Genomic DNA, 12,856 nt, shown 5'->3' with positions numbered 1-12,856 from the left:
TGCCCGTTACTATGAACTCAAGAAACTCGCACACTGCAATGTGGCATTTCTTGCTGCTGCATTCAATTCATGTGAGATGAACATGTCCACAACCTTTTCTAAGTATTTGCTTTCCACTCCTCCCATCCGACTCCTCAGATTCTCCGTACTACGACGTCAGCGGACTTCCCGACCCTTACGCCACCATGGGCGACGAAGACAAGAACCCACAGATCTCCCTGTCCTTTGACGAAAGCCTCGAGTCGGGCTACTCCACTCCGAACTCTAGGAACCGGCGCATTGTGCGAGAAATAATCGTGTGAGGTGTCCACTGGGCTCGAAGGACTGCCCGATAGCAGCTGAACGTGCGTGGATGGCACAGGAGCCGGCGGAAGCTTGGGAGGCTTATGCCCAGCCGGTTATGACTGTAAAGTGCGTGCAAGACGATACAGTGTGCGTGTGTGAGTGTGTGCGTACGGCTACAAAAAACTTGTGGTGGGCAACAGCAAGATTGCTTCGAGAGTCGAGCCAACCGAGTTGAAGCTGGCTCCACTGAACCAACAAAGTTCACGTTTTAGCACGTGGTGTATGTGCCTGTCAAGTGGCATTGCTTGTGCTTCAACAACGTTATGTGCAGTCAAGACCAACATGCAAGAACATTTTTGCTGCGTGTGATGTGCCTCCCCACCCACCCCCGTACGTTTGCAGTTGTTAGGTGCAAACGATTTGACGCCATTTGTGTGATGTTTTAGGCGTGTTTTCCCGTGCGGAGACCATGTGGCAGTGTGTTGAAAGTGCAAAAGCAAAAAAGGAGTGGAGTTGATTCTGTTTGTTCCCTTAGCGCTCTATGTTTTTTGCTCAAATCGAGTGTCACATGTGCCTTCTGGTGTTATTCATTTTATTTTTTTTAATTGCAGGTTATGCAGTTAGGAGTGACATTTTTTATGATGAATATTAAGGTGCGACGCTGGAAAAAACAGCTCGACAATGAGTGTTCTGCACATTTTTGGGGGCCAAACTCTGTTCAGCGCTGCTTTTGCGAGCTTGTGCACTGATGTGTTCACTGCTTGGAAGCAGGGGTAGGTGATGTTATAGAGCTTATGGTTAATGTGAGCATCAGACTCTAAGCTCAAACTTCAAATATTCGTTTACTGTGCATTCATAACTGACCATCAGCAAACATAATCGCTTGACGTTACCGTGTTTGTCAGCTACATCTTCAGCCGTCAATGAGTTTGTTTTTAAAATATGACAGTCTAGGATGTTCGTACTGCAATGAAATGAAATGTACTCATCTATGCCATTCTTCTATACTTGCTTACAGAAAGGCTGTTTGAGCAATTTTTCGTCACATTTCCATGAATTTTTATCAATGCTCACGCTTCATGTGCTACTAGAATGCTTTTCATTATTTTCTTCCAGCTAATTGAGGCTGGCTGAGCAGATCTATTTTAGAAGCTGAGGTGTTCTTCACTTTTTGATTCATCACCCTGAACCTACTTTTGAACTATGAATTTTAATCTCTATGTCATTTTTAGACTGCTCTATTTTTACACCTCACATTTTCACCTGACAAATACAGCTTGCTGAAATGCATTGTACAGTTTGCGCTGCATTTGTTTCTATCACTCACAAGGCACTGGTTGTGCAGTAAGCTAAGAGAAGGCAGCTAATTCATACCACTATTTTTTAAAACTCGTGCTTTCTCTAAAAGAAGGTGTGCACATTACTGTTGCGGCTGCCTTTTTTAAAACTAGATGTTTAAAAACGTGCACTTTGTATGCTGGTGTTGGAACCACCACACGGACATTTGGCTCCCTGTTCTAGCCAGTGCTGACAGGCGTAGCAGTCCTGTATACACGGTTCGTTTTTCCCATGTTAGCCACCGAGTAGTGTCTCGTTGCACATGACTGCAACGGAACAAAGGGAAAGATCTCAAGGCTCACAGGCTTGCCCCGATACAAAGTTCTAAACGCGCTGCTTCTGCTCAGGCTTTATATAAAGCCAAGAAGTGCGAGTGGTTTGAGGAAGCATTCCGAAGAGTGTCCAAAACGTGCTTGCTCACACAAGCCGTAAGAAAAGAGAATGAACTCATGCCATCTTTTTGATTTTAATATTAAACTCTACTCTATTTTTTTTATTTGTCGACATTGGCTCAAGTAAGCCTCTCGCAATACTTGCAGCAAACACACAGAAATTGGAGGACTGTGTCTTACTACTTAACCCCCCGTTGCAATTTCCACTGTGGTGTTCATTTAGTTTTGTCCGTACTGAATGGCTGCCCTTCGATTGTGTCAAGTCACAAGTAGGTACTACTGGTCATAATTTGGGCAGCATCAAATGTAGCACCAGCAGCAGCAATCCAAGAAGAGGCTTCATGTTCAGGCAGCTTGGACACGTGTCAGGGTATTTCGGTAGTACTCGTTAAGTGTTAGTGCACAAAGTCAAAGTGTACCCTCTTGTTGTTCATGCTGCACTGCTGTTACTGCGTGATGATGTTTTTTTTTTTCCGGGTCCTGCTGGGTTCCTTGGTAGCGCTCAAATTCTTGTCGGCTGTACTTCATTGCTGCGCTAACCAGAAGTAGTTTTTTCACACGACAAAGATCTGGTTCTTACTAGAGACCCAGTCTTGAAAGTCTACAGCGGTAGCCAGGGAGTAGCCAGTAGCCAGGCAAGTAGCCAGTAGCCACAGACGCAGTCCAAATGCCTTTAGGCAGAGCGATGCACTCAACAGACCAACAAGATGAACTACCAAACTAAAATAAAGATCAAAATGACACTAACCGATTCTTTCCATTTAATTACTGGGTCCTTAGTAGAAATCTGGTCTTTATCGTACAAGCGAGCTTCTATTCCATGTGGCTCATGTGTGTGGCAGTTTATTCTTTGTTCATATTTTTTGTTTTGCTCTTCTTTTGTACATACTAAACACTCCTTTTTGACCTGTAACAACTGGTTCGAGTGTATCGCTGTTTTTACATATCATTTACCGTTTTTTATCCTTACTGTGCATTTCTCACTTTCAAAAATGTGTAAGGTACAAAGTATACTTATAACTGTAGTTAATAATCGGTGGTTAATTCACACACAAAAAAATGCGTGAAGGTCAACAAAGCTCCAAAAGGGCGTCATTTTGATGTAGGGCCGTGTGTGTTAAGGGAATAACCACTTCTGTATTAAAAAACAAAAAGGTGGACCGAGATATGTTCTGCACGTCCTATTTGTGTTGTCCCCAAGCTTGTGTTTGGAGTGCCCACCGTTCAAGAATTTTTAAGAAAGAAATAGAACCGTTATGTGCCATTAGAAGCTGGAACTAGTGGCGAAAAACAAACTGCAGAAGGAATTCGTCTTCATACATGTCGAAACAGCAAAAAATGTCCACTTAGCTTCTACATTAGAAACTATTTTTGCTACTCAACAGTGCAACTTTGTACGTAGTGCCTTAAAATATTTAAGCCGTGCATCTTGCCTTATCTTGTGAACTGATGAAAGCTGCCTGTTCAAGAGTGCCTCTCTCCATCGCAGCAGCTGCAGTGGTCCCACAAAACTATGTACGTCACTGTAAATAAACATGTCGTGCTTTCTGAAGCTCAATACGGCTTTTGACATTCCTGCCATCACTTTGCCACCTGGCTTAGCTGATTTGAAGAGTGCCTATAAAGCACACAAACTGTGCTAACCTTTGATGGTGATTGAATGTTTTCTTACGTTTGAAATAGTCTCAATATAATTCAGAGAAGTAATGGCAGCTTTATTGATTTCAGTGATGAAGTATAAAGGTTTTGATCTAAGAGGCACAAGTTGCTGGTGAGAGAACAATGCTTGTTCAATAAATTCAGAAAATGGTAACGTGAGCCTTGCTAGAAGTTGTGCCATTGGTAACAGGCAGCACGGGCCATCAGAAAAAATTTTCCTGAGGGGAAGGGGTACCGGGCTATTATCATTGAAAAAGTGACCAAAAAAGAAGAAAGGGACAAAGAATCTAGAAAACATTCAGTCAGCGCTACCCAAAACATTCACTGAATTAGCCTCAGCACCGATGTACTGGTGGCAGCGCCGATGTACCCCGACGGAGCTGTGTCTCTTCTCCCCTTGTTATTTGTTTTGTTTCAAAGGAGTGCTTTCCGCCAGTGCCAGTGTTTTGTTCCCTGAGCAACGTTGGGGAATGCCTTTCCTCCTGATCGTCAGAAAGGAGTTGGGGGGATTCAAAGTTAGCACACTGTTTTTAGGCGTGGGCTGGTTCAAGAAGGCAAGCCAGCGATTGAATGCGCAAAATTGAAAGGGTTTGTCCAGAGCTGCGGCCTAGAGCGGACGCTGGTCAACTCGCGCCCGTAGTAGCTATCGTCTAGGCACCAGAACTTCACGCACTTTTTCAGCAAACCATGCAGCGGTTTGGCACCGTTCTGGCTTACGGGCCTCACATTGGGGATTGTGCGGCGACGGCCTGCATACACGGCAACGTATTTTGTGGTAACCCTTTGTCTTGTTCGTGCTTCATCATCTTCTGTGCACACTTGTAAACTCTGTAAATAGACTTTTTTTCATTATCTACCACCCTCATCTCGTCATCGGGTCCCTCACACCCCTCTGTGGTGGCACCACCCTACCTCGACATCGAACCAAACTTTACTACCTATCTTTAGAAACCAATGCTTACATACTTGACCTCAAATTAGGGAGTTAAATTATAATATGCGCTCATCAAAACATTAATTTTAGGATCGCACCTTGCATTGTGAAGCAGTACTCGTACAAGTGTAAAAATAAAGCTTACTGAATTTTTCATGTGCATTTTTTTTGGTATGCACTTTGGGGTAAATCCAGCCACCAAGGCCATTTCAACTGCGAGTTTCCAGCCGAACAAAGTGTTTTAGTTTTAACATGGCAATCGCATGACTTCCTTTTGCGAATTTGAATATTTGTTGCATAAGTCAACTTAGTAGAATCATACCAGATAATGTGCTCACTAATGATAAGGACCAGTAAGAAATGTTTTATGCCCTGCAAGAATTTTAGCAATTTCACTCCAGAGTGGGCTTAGATACTTGCCGTGCGAAGAAATCAATCTACTGTAACAGGTGCACAAGAGCAGAATAATAAAAGAAATGTGTAAAACAACACTTTGGCTCATTGTTTCAACTCTAAAATAATAGATCTATGATTCTCCTGCAATACCTGGGTAGCTGCAGTAGATGCAATAACACGTGCACTGCTGACAGGTTTGCACAAAGAAGTGTCATGGAAAACAATTTTCTATTTTCATGGCTCAAAATATCCTGTTCTGTTTGCACTCGCAAAAATATTACCGAAAAAGGCTTACAAAGGGCCTAAAAGCAATTAATTTAATTTTCTAGAAGATTAAGGATATTAAAGTGACATACATAGCTCAGTAGAGAATTCCGAATGATGTATCAAGAACTAATATATAATTAAAAATGAAGAAAACTTATTGATACTGACAGGTTGCCTCAGTTCTAAAGGCAGTGTGTTGAGTCGCACTTCATCGAGGGTGTGAATGTGTCCTATAGAAGGTGGCTCAGTCGCTAAGGCGGTGCGCTGCTGAGCACAAGGTCGCGGGTTCGATTCCCGGCCGCGGCGGCCGCTTTTCTGATGGAGGCGGAAAGCAAAAACACCCGTGTGTACGAGATTTCGGCGCACGTTAAAGATCCCCAGGTGGTCAAAATTAATCCGGAGCCCTCCACTACGGCGCGCCTCATCGCCTGCGTTGCGTCGACGCGTTAAACCCTACAATCATCATCAACCATAATCGAATGCGTGGCACAAACATTGAACGGCACCATGTGATTTGGATGCATATTGTCCACAAAAACTGTAAACACTTCTTGTTCAAGTGCGTTCATTCAGAACATTGTGAGCTGAGCAGCAACAATTCAATCAACACAATAAACAGTTTATTTTCCAAACATTTCACCTCGTGATAGTATGATTAGATACCTCCAAGTCTGCAATTAAGATCAACGAATACTTCTTGGATCACCTTTGATTTCCCATAATTCTTGTCTAAATGGCGTACAGGAATGTGTTATGGTGCATAGTAAGTGTTGAGAAACATCAAAGCAGTATTCATACTATTTTGCCAAGTTGTGTAGAAGTCTATATGCGATTTTAGTAGCTACTCATATAAAGATTTAAACAATGGCTACAAATCAAGGCCACGCACTAATTAGTATGCACACTAATTTGACGTCGTGGTATAAAGTGTCAGCCTCGAACAACCGACACCATAAACATTCGCCGGAGTATTTATGCAATTCGTCTGCAAAATTTCGCCTCTACAGGCGGCTTCTCTTCAAGACACACTGTCTGCAGGCGAAGGTTTCTTGCAGGCATGGCACACCTCTTTTTCAGCGGTTGTGAAAACCAATGGCCATCGAACATAATTTCGATCGCCCGCGGTTAAATTCAGGTACACTTTGCTCGTCCTTGACGTCGATGATGCTTGGGAAATGCCCCTGAAGCGGCTGAGGTTCATTGAGTCGTCGACTGGCGTTTCTACAGCGACCTTCGTCCTGGCACTCTGCCTTTTCTCTTCACTATAACTTTCCTTCTAAGCATCCGTCGCATCTTCCCTCCTCTCCACGACGACCATCATGAGCAAACACTAATTGGACAGGCACAAACAAATATACCTTACACGCACCCACTCGACCCCACTTATTTCACAGCGCGCCAGACACTCCTGTCTTACCCAGGACCACCTTCTGTGGACTGCCCCCGCCAAACCCCCTGCACATCCACACAATTACCGTAATTGAACGATTATAACGCGTGCCATTTTTTGCTAAAATTAGCCTTCAAATTTCTGTGCGCGTTACAATCGGGCTCACAGCCGAAATCCGCTTAAAAGCGGCCAGCAGCATTGTCATGGATGCGAACTCATCCCGAAATGAAATTCTAAATCTGCGCGGTAGAATCAGCGTGAAGTAACCAGACAGTGGCTAGCTGTTGCGACCAGTCTGCAGCAACAGCGGGGACTGGTGGCCCACATCATCAGGGCCCTAAGCGGCTGCCTTTACCGAGGCGGTCGACTTCCCAATCCCGGGCTTAATAATATATATTCCTTTATAATTATATATATATTAGGCTTTAAAAAAATTCAGTGACATCGGTTCTCACGGTGCCTACGCCACATGCTGAGCCGATACCCCATTGCGGGTATGTGCAAACTCTGTGGGTGTGTATTGCTTTACCAGGATAACAGCAGTGACTGTATGCTATCAGAGCTTAGGCCTAAACTTCACGTTTTGAGCGTGGCGTAAACCGGTATACCCCAGCTTGAAGTACGACGAGGCCATTTTTCAAAGGGTATACCGGTTAACCATGGTAGACCTCAGGGCATGACGTTAACCCTAACGTGCCCTATGTGTGCGCTTAACGTTGGGTAACCTCCAAGTTGAGCCTTACGGCATGCCAACCAACTCATTGTACGTCGAACTGCGGGTACAGGGTTAGGACGTTACACCTGGCGGTAGGCCTAACGTAGGAACGTCGCATCCTTGCTTTATACGCATCAACCTTTTCTCCCTCGCAAAGGTTGATGAGCAGCAAAAGGAGGGCAGTGAGATGCATTGTATACGCGCTTCTATGTCGATAAACAGGGAGAAAAAGCGAACGTAGAAATACACCCCAAAGAGGCTAATTAGGACGATGAAGAGCCAATAGGATGATATAGGGCGAGGAAGACAATTCAGCTGCGGTAGCGTTCTAATCGAGGACAGCTGTGGCAAGAACCATCCCGCTCGTTCGTGGGCGCGTGAAAAAGACAACTTATTTAGCGCCTCCACACGGCCAGAGAGAGAGAGAGAGAGAGAGAGAGAGAGAGAGAGAGAGAGAGAGAGAGAGAGAGAGAGAGAGAGAGAGAGAGAGAGATGCTATTGATTCCAGAGAGATATCTAAATCATTTGTTATAATCTGGGGAAGCAGCGATCTCTCCCCTTCCATGACGCCCACCACGCGTGAAATCTAGATCAGTCGCTGGAAATGTCAGCAACAAGGCCTTTGGCGAGCTCCCTTGCTTGTCACCTATTGTATACAATCTATCATTTTGCCCTTGGTATTTTTGTTAATATGGCATCACGGTCAGGCTGGAACAGCCGCTCAGCAGCTGCCTCTTCAGAACGTGTCACTGCACCCGGCTGTGGCCGAGCGATTAAGACAACGACAATAGCGGCTGCGGTTTGGAATACGGGCGTAGAGATGCGTTTTTCTTCTTTCCGACGCAGCTGCTATGAAACGCGCTGAGGGGTTTTTGCTCTCAGCGGCTGTACGCCCAGTCACGAGAGGCAGTTGCCGGTGCAAAGAAAACACATACACAACTGTGAATGTGTGCGTGTGGTTGTGTGTGCGCGCGCGGTGTGTGTATGCGTGCGAGTGTGTGCGCGCGCGGTGTGTGTGTGCGTGTGAGTGCGTGCGTGCACGCGTGCTGTTATTCATTTAGACGCTAAATTACCATCTACATCGCAAACACATGAAACTGCATTGGTGCTATTGTATTCGAATAATCTTGCGCTCCATCTGCTTCTATACGGTCATTATCACCATGTCGTATACCTCATCTGTTCCTCCATACATGTTCACACCATCCTCCGTGTTGCATTCGGGCAAACGTACCCGAGCCGAGCTCCGTTGCCTCCGTCATGCGCATGTTAGCGGGGTGAAGCGAGCGGCCAGCAAATGGTGCTGCCTTGGAGAAGAAGACCAGAAGCCGAAGGCAAACTTAACTGGTTTACTGCATGGCGAGAGATGAGCCGAAGCAATACTGGAACAATGGCCTGACGGGCGAGGTTACAGTAGAGGACTCGAGCGGAGGGACAGCATGGATTCACTGCTCCAACAGGAATGCACTTCAGCGCTTGGGGGCTCTTATTTATAACCAAAGCGCTAACGGTCAAACAAGCGTTCCCTCTGGTTTGTGCACACGGCGCGACATGGTACAGACACACACAACGCTCTTTGCAGAGTTCGCGAGGGATCGGTAGTAGTGGCGCACGCCGAGTCCGAGAGAGGGGAGAGAGGACGTCTCCGTAGCGGTTTTCGCGTCCTTCGGGCATGTAGCCTGTGGGATTCTACATTTCACACACTAGTTATTTCCCACCCCGCAGCCATCCGCGCTCAGCAAAACATGCCTTGCGAGCTCCGGCTGCGGACGGGTCCGTTGTTTGTGGAGACAGACAAAGGCAGGAGGCGACAAGAGCAAAACACCAATGGCAGCATTCATTGCAACGTGCAAATCAAATACACTGCATACAGACTGATCGCAGGCCATAACGGTGACATTGGGAGCGAGGCACTAAACAACGCTAGAGATCGAGATGGCTCGACTCACCGATGGAATACCAGAGCAGCGGGGCGCCGCGCGTGCGAGCGCGGGTGCAGCCTCCGAGTTCGCCCGGCAGCGTCTCTGTGGCACGTTCCCCAGGTCCGGACCAGCGCGCCGAAACGTCCGCGCGCTACCACATCCACAAGACAAGAGGCTGTCCTCTCGTCATGTGACAACCCACCAGACCTCGCCGTTTGATGGCGCTAGTGCTGAGGAAGAACTGGTTCTCCGGTAAGGCAGAGGGGGAAAAGGGGGCGACTTCACCCCCGCGCTCCCGTCGCGGAAGCGAGGCGCGCTGTGCGACGCCGGCCGCGATGGAAAGCTAGCCAGAAAGGGGTTCGCGTGAAAGTCGCGATCCCCACAAGCAACACGTCGCCTTGCCGCCGCCGAAGTTTGAATCACGCAGACAGCGAGGTGCCAGCGTTCCTGCCTTTCCCAGGCAGGTAGCGGCTTGTTGGGATCCATTGGTTGTCACTCCAAGCCTGAGTCACCGACACAGAGGCGCCCACTCGAAAGGCGCACGTAGTGGAGGCTCCGCCGCCAAGCAGGAAAGCGCTGCACGAAGATTGCAGCACAGCGGCGCGCTGATTCGCAACACTGGGCTGCAGTTTCAGGCTGCCACACCGAGTGAACGTCATTGCGACGGCCTCTGAAGCGTCCCTCAATACACCGCCGCCACCACCATCACCGTCATCATGATGATGCTGAAGGCTTTGTTACGAAGGCTCTGTCCCTCACGATCCCGTCTGGTTACAGCGCGTCGTGTTGCGTAGAGTTGCTTCCGATGCAAGACCGGGTGCCCGAAGGGAACTGGATAGTTTAATCCGCGGCAGACAAAGAGCAACCGGCCTTACAGCGAACTTAGCCGGAAACAAAGGGCGTCAGGCAGGAAGCACCAGCGGCCTCATACGCTGATGTTTGCCTTCCTTCAAGCGGCAGGTTCGAGGCGCGTCGTTTTCCGTGAGGGAGGAAACGCGCTTGCCACCACCTCGGCTCTGCAAATTGACGAACTCGATCGTCAGCACCCCGCCCGAAATATGAAAAGCTACTGTTGGTTTCCAAGCCGACGGCGCTTACACAGGGTAGCCAGCGATAACAACAACGGCATCAAACAAAGTGAATGACAATTACGCTTTTTTTTTGGCGGTGACCGAAGATGTCTGTGACAGCATGCTCCTGTGGCCAGTCGGATCACGAGGACAACAGGGGAAAGGAGAAACGATGCTGACCTTCACCAATGTATGCTTCTCCTCCTTTGGTTTGATGAAGTAACACTGCCTCGCCAGCTTCGCTGATCGCTCGCAAGCCACCCCAGGCATTGGTTGAAAGCTGGTCGGTTATTTGTCACTACCTTACCGAAGCGCAAGCAGGAACTGCAAGCATCTTACACGGGCGTAAAATGTTGCGTTCGCAATGTTCTCTGTCCAGCACCAAGCATCTCTTACGTTTCGCAGTTAAGCTAATTCAAGTACACACCCCTGCCTGCTGTCCGGGTTGAGTCATGTCGACGCATAAGGACCCGCCGCGGTGGCTCAGTGGCTAAGGCGTTGCGCTGCTGAGCACGAGGTCGCAGGTTCGATTCCCGGCCGCGGCGGCCGCTTTTCTGATGAAGGCGAAAAGCAAAAACGCCCATGTGTACGAGATTTCGGCGCACGTCAAAGATCCCCAGGTGGTCAAAATTAATCCGGAGCCCTCCACTACGGCGTGCCTCATCGCCTGCGCTGCGTCGGCGCGTTAAAACCCTACAATCAATCAATCGACGCATGCGGCAGGCGTACCGAGATGTTACTATGGTAGTACCAGCGTAGACATCGCCGACGCAACGCCATGGTAGAAGCAGCGGCGAAGGCAGCGACGAAAAGTAGCGTAGTATTTGGAAATTGGCGGTGTTTTATTCGACGGGCTCGCACGGTCATTTCAGCACAGATCACTTCGGTTTCGTTTGCGCAGTGTTACTTGCAGCTTACTTCGCGTCCTCGGGCGTGCACACAAAGTTTCGGCACGTAACTGCTGATTCGTAACAGAACTTCTTTGGTGAGTACACACGTGCCCCTGCGCTACGGAGCAGGCAACACAGGGACCAGGGAAGAAAAAGAAAAATTAAAGCCGTTCCACTCAATGTGAAGGGCTGTGGTGCCGTTATCCGCTCACTGCTACCACCCAATGCAATTCATATTTCCCGCCTCCACAGTTCTCGCGCACCATAGAGTTTCATATGAAACTATATGTCGCGCGCCCCTGCCGAAACTGCGCCAGCGGGAGTTCTGTTCTCTTTGTGCTTGCTTTTCCTCCCGCACGTGCCGGCGTTGTTCTGCCAGTTTTTTTCGCTTACTATCGTAAACACCAACCCAACGAGCGTTTCTAACTAAATGAACGCGGGCACTGCCGGTTGATTACGTATATTTTGCCTCAAATGTACCTGCAGTTTTTTTTGCGCTAAAAAAACGGGAAGATGTTCGACAAGTGCCAGCGGTTCACGAGTTTCGAACGCTTGGCTTTCGAAACCGCTTGGCTTTCGAAGCCTCTGTGGGACGCCGCGGCGACAAGGTATGTATGGTCGTCTGTGTGGGTCTGGTTGGGTCCAGCGAGCGAGCTACGACGATAAGGCGAGCCCCTAAAGTGCTCTGCACTTAAAAAATGGGAAAGAAATTCTGAGAATTGTCTATTAATTCATCAGTCACTCCGCTATACACCCAACCATATACACCAAAGCTGGCTTCACTACATACACAAGTGCATTGCTAAGAAGACACTATACCTAGGTCAAAATGTAATCATAGTTGCGAAAATAAAGTGGTCTCTCTCTCTCTCTCTCTCTCTCTCTCTCTCTCTCTCTCTCTCTCTCTCTCTCTCTCTCTCTCTCTCTCTCTCTCTCTCTCTCTCTCTCTCTCTCTCTCTCTCTCTCTCTCTATGTATCCATATAAAACATATAACAAAATACACCGAGCTCCTTTAAAGTCTGCTTCCATGATATACATAAATGCATTGCTTGCGCATTATTGTGTACGCGTTTTTGTTTTTATGTTTGATTATACTTATTTATTGATTCAGAAGGTACACATCATTTCAGTTCGCGCTATCGTAACGGTTACATGCGTTAGCTTGACCAGTCACGCATATACTTTACAGATATCAGGTATCACACTAAAACATGACCCCGTTTACACTGGTGGAGCGCATCGTCTCCCTCGTTTTTAATGCTTGTCGTTTTAAAGTTTCTTCTTAATTTCTTATTGATCCTGAAACTAACGATCATCTACATTTGCACAAATATAACTCCCCCGCGCTGGGTTGTATGCAGGTGAGCTCCCTGCCAACCACAAAAATATCCCTAGTGCACTTCCTTTCATTTTCCTTTCCCACAAACCACAACACTACTATAACGATGTACACTCGACAATCATGCATTTGTTCTGCAGATATCCCGCTTCTTGCCTGCGGAGCACTCAACGAAGAATTCTTACCCACTAAAAATTGTTGTTTGAATATTGGGGAATTCTCATGTAATGGGTAGCTTTCATATTTCCATAGTCTTCG

The 12,856-nt window shown here is 47.4% G+C and overlaps 1 protein-coding gene across 1 annotated transcript in view; it reads left to right on the top strand.

The window, feature by feature from the left end:
- Nucleotides 1-3,573, top strand: part of Ed (hemicentin protein echinoid) — a 147,407-nt gene extending 143,834 nt beyond the window's left edge. The window contains exon 15 of the mRNA XM_077706806.1: nt 139-3,573. Within this exon, the coding sequence (XP_077562932.1) occupies nt 139-302 (164 nt within the window). The 3' untranslated portion in view covers nt 303-3,573. The remainder of the gene's footprint in view (nt 1-138) is intronic.
- Nucleotides 3,574-12,856: the final 9,283 nt, after the last annotated feature.

The sequence above is a fragment of the Haemaphysalis longicornis genome, unplaced genomic scaffold, assembly GCF_048455015.1.
Source record: "Haemaphysalis longicornis isolate Haplotype H1 unplaced genomic scaffold, Haemaphysalis longicornis Haplotype H1 scaffold_4, whole genome shotgun sequence".
In the NCBI taxonomy this organism is placed as follows: Eukaryota; Metazoa; Arthropoda; class Arachnida; order Ixodida; family Ixodidae; genus Haemaphysalis; species Haemaphysalis longicornis.
The sequence above is the reverse complement of the archived record's forward strand: the minus strand, read 5'-3'. Positions and strand labels throughout refer to the sequence as shown.